At 48.0% G+C, this 4,045-nt stretch overlaps 2 protein-coding genes across 2 annotated transcripts in view; one reads left to right on the top strand and one right to left on the bottom strand.

Annotated features, from left to right (window-relative positions):
* H257_13246 overlaps nucleotides 1-930 on the top strand; it is a gene marked incomplete at its 5' end in the record, with an annotated part of 4,576 nt that extends 3,646 nt beyond the window's left edge. Inside the window, one exon of the mRNA XM_009840708.1 lies at nucleotides 631-930. Within this exon, the coding sequence (XP_009839010.1) occupies nucleotides 631-910 (280 nt within the window). The 3' untranslated portion in view covers nucleotides 911-930. The remainder of the gene's footprint in view (nucleotides 1-630) is intronic.
* Nucleotides 931-1,672: 742 nt separating this feature from the next.
* H257_13245 (hypothetical protein) lies at nucleotides 1,673-2,731 on the bottom strand (the record flags this gene model as incomplete). The annotated part of the gene is made up of 1 exon (XM_009840706.1): nucleotides 1,673-2,731. A coding segment is annotated over one exon (935 nt), but the record flags the coding sequence as incomplete, so codon positions are not given.
* Between the last annotated feature and the right edge of the window lie 1,314 nt (nucleotides 2,732-4,045).

Below are 4,045 nucleotides of genomic sequence, written 5' to 3'. Positions count from 1 at the left end.
GCTTATATAATAATAGATCATGCTATTCCTGGATGGATTATGGCAAGGCCAGATGTAATGTACTATTTGACGTATGATTGGTCGAAATCGATCTCGAATCGCTCTCCCATTGGTTCATAGATAATAAAACTGGATGATCGCTGATTGGCTACTTTAGTTTTTATATCGTTTGTCTGTGACCAATCAACTGTCGCGTTGAGACTGCATCGATCGATGGGGTGTTTGCATTTTATCATCGAATGGTTGCCAATCGGGAACCAAATAGGAGGCAAAAATTCATCATATTGTGCTTTCGAGTGAAATTTCATTGTGTTGTGGCGTGGTTTCTCGTTGGAATTTAAATCGATTTGATTGGCTACTTCAGATGAGCTCAAAATTATGAGCCAATCAAAAACCTTCTCAATGAAATTCAACCAATCAGATCGATTGTGGATCGGTTTGGTCGGCGCAACGATTCGATTGCACCCCCTCCCCAAATTTGTATCAAATCGACAATATCTCGTGATTTTTTTCATATTTTCAGTTTGTCCACCCTGTCATAGTATCCCACATTGCAAGTAAGTAGGTTATGGGATATGCACACGAGGATACGATTCCGCATGGGGAGCCTTCTAATGTATATATATGTAGGTATGTGTTTGATCAAGTGGCACCGCACTGCACTGTCCTTCGGCATGTGTATGTCGCGTACAGCGCCGTGAACCCTGTCACAGGGGACAGCGTATCCTTGGCGGAAGAAGCCAGAACGTACGGATGCAACCTGTCCAACGTTCTGTTGCCAAACCACGTGCAAGTATTCCAGCGACATTTAAATATAATGGGCGGGGCCGCCGCGACCCAGCAAAATGCTACTATGGCAAAAGTGGATGCCGCCCTCCTTCGATCTACAAGACATCATAGATATAATTAATATTGTGCTTTTGAGTGAAATTTCGTGTTATGGCGTGGTTCTCGTTGGAAGTTCAATCGATTTGATTGGCTACCTCAGATGAGCTCAAAATTATTAGCCAATCAAAACCTTCTCAATGAATTCAACAACCAATCAGATCGATTGTGGATCGGTTTGGTCGGCGCGATTCGATTGCACCCCATCCCCAAATTTGTATCAAATCGACAATAACCACTATTGCCCTTTTACCCGAAATTTGGACGGGTTTACGGATTCGCGAAATCTATCAACCGAGTGTTTGTACGAAAATGCATGAGAAGTACTGATTGGCTACGGATAAAGTTATTAAATTTTTACTCAACGCTTATTGGTCGAACTATTTGTTAATTCGGTGCAGGGTACTGTACCCCAAGTCCACCAGGAGGTAAAGTTATTTGACGTCCGGGCCAAAAGAAAATATATTCCAGCAACTCGGAGTGATTTGATTGGTCAAGTCTCCGGAAATTCGGTACTTCGAACAAAGTTCGCCTGGGTGAATTGGAATCACACTAATCTTAAGCACACACTAATTACATGTTGATTTCCTGCGATCACGTTGGCTAAACCCTTCTGCCGATTCAACTGTCCATTTGGATGTGTCGTCGATTCATTCTCCATGTCACTGCAACAGACAAATGACGGGAAATACGGTATTTGTATGCGACGGAATTACATTGTAACGTGTTAAGTCTTAACGTTAGGACCAATCCAAATGCACACTCTATTTTCAAGTACAGTATGCACTACTATTGTATCCAAAGGACAAACTTGATTCAACCAGTATAAGCTTGAAATGACAACGAAGTACATGTGTACACAATGTTCTACAGAGCACTGTAGACCTTAATGTCGCCACACTACAGTTTTTCTAAGCTCCGCACCACTTGAGCCCGGGAACTTCGGCGCATTGGGTGGCAGACCACCCCGCATAGCACGAGTTGGTGGGGGCGTAGTAGCAGTTGGCGCACGTTCCACACTGACCCGGTACGGGGGCTGGCGTAGGGTTGGACGGCGCGCTGGTCTGGGGAGGCTGCGTGGGGATGGTCGGCTTGGACGTGCTGGGGGCTTGGGGCTGCGTGGGCCTGGGAGGCTGCGTGGCCACCGCCGACGTGGACGGCTTGGCGCTGGACGGGGTCGGGTTGGATGCGCCACACGTGTTGCTGATGTACACGTCGGCGCAGTTCCAAAACTGCTCCTGGCCGTTGATGTCCACGCCGTAGTTGTTCCAGCCCACGTAATGCCAGCGAAGGACGCAGTGCGAGTCGCCGTCGCACGTGACGCCGCTGGGGAGGACGTACTTCATGTTGAACACTTGGTTGCCGGGCGGCACTTGCCACTGCGTTTCCCCACTGGGTTGCGCCAGCGCCTTGAAACACTCTTCCGTTTCCTTGTCGTCCTTGCCACTGAGTTTGCACAGCCCGAATTGAAAGTACCCCTTGTGGTTGGCCGTCAATTGGATCTCGAGGTCCACCGTCGACCCCGGGGCGTAGCACGCGCCAACGACCTTGCTTCCGTGGATGGGGAAGCGGCCGTAGGTCCCTCCGGTCTCGTGCTCCCGGACACCCGAGTACGCGTCCCCGCACACGCCGTGTTTTCCCCCTTTGGTACCGCCGATGCCACCCGCGCTGAGGCCGTTGTCGCTATAGTTGATCGGGACAAGACCAGAAAACTTGGGGAGTCGGCCAATGTGGCCACGATGAGGGGGAGAAAGCATGCGACCGTGGGCGTCCGCGAAGTCGACAACCGACGAGAGGGCCAAGGCTGACAAGAGAATCGAGGTAGTGGGCTTCATGTTGATGTCGATGGAAATTGAATTGTGACGGCTAGCACACCAAAATCGCCGGGAAAGTGGAGAGATTGTTCGTGCATCCGAGTGCAAAGGGGGGGCAGCACTTGCGATAGAGTGTGTGTGACATGGCAGCCCAAAGAGTCATATTGGTGGGCACCCAGAGTAGAAATACAGTTCGGTGTTGCGTCGATACAATACTTGTGCATCTGATTTGAATGATATCACGTCTACCGTATGCAAAATAGATGTGCCATTATTGTGTATTCTCATGTATTAGTATAACGGACTACCTGGTACGCATTTTCATCGTTGAAGAGATGTGGTTGATCGAAGAAAGCACTTGATACATCAATAATTATGATGAATTCCGCAAGCGCCTTGAGTGGAGTCGAACGAACCCTACACATTGTGAATAAAATTTAACCTGGGAACTACCGCTGTGATTCAGCCGACGAGGCATTTTACACCAAGGTTTTGGTGTATAATTTGTTGCGTTAGGGTAATTCTGGGATCTACCTAGGTACCCCGGCCTTTGAGCTCGCGCGACCTTTACGTGGTGCTTCGTGAAACGTATACATATGTACATCAAGCTGACTTGAAGGCGAATGAACTGCTCCTCGTTTGGCAGTTGTACCGGTATCGTCAACTAATCCAGTCAGAACATTTCAAACATGGACGTTTCTCAGCATAACATTTTTTGATGAGGCAATCACACAAAAATAGATGTCGCCTACGTGGAGTCATGTTACTCTCCAGCAGTACTGTATACTGTGTATAGTAGAATAATTCCCTCATTAAAACTGTTTCACTATTGTTTTGACCCGAAAAACTGTTTCAATGAGGGAATTATCCCATCCGGATACACCTTTTCGTCCGTAGCCCTGTTCCATCCTATCCCCGGCGACAATCTCAGTGGATAGCCATATCTAACCACTAGCGATGCAGCTAAACCCTAGTAAGAGGTGAAGAGGTCCAAGCATACAAAGACCATGTATACACTCAAATTACAGTGCTTTCTGAGCAAAACAACTGTTTTTGATGCGGGAATTGTACTGTATAGTACATACTATTAATACTAGGTACTACTACGTACTACTATAAGTACTTGATTCAAACAGCTCTAGCCGTGAATTACATACTTACACATCGAGATAATATATCTACAGTCCACAGGGCCACCCAAGATCTCTAGACTCCGCACCACTTAAACACAGGCACTTGAGCGCATTGGGCGGCAGACCACCCGGCAAAGCACGCGTTGGTGGGGGCGTAGTAGCAGTTGGCGCACGTTCCGCACTGACCCGGTACGGGGGCTGGCGTAGGGTTGG

This window comes from Aphanomyces astaci, assembly GCF_000520075.1.
Source record: "Aphanomyces astaci strain APO3 unplaced genomic scaffold supercont1.47, whole genome shotgun sequence".
Taxonomy (NCBI): domain Eukaryota; phylum Oomycota; class Saprolegniomycetes; order Saprolegniales; family Verrucalvaceae; genus Aphanomyces; species Aphanomyces astaci.
Note: the sequence above shows the minus strand (reverse complement) of the source record. Positions and strands in the feature narration are given on the sequence as shown.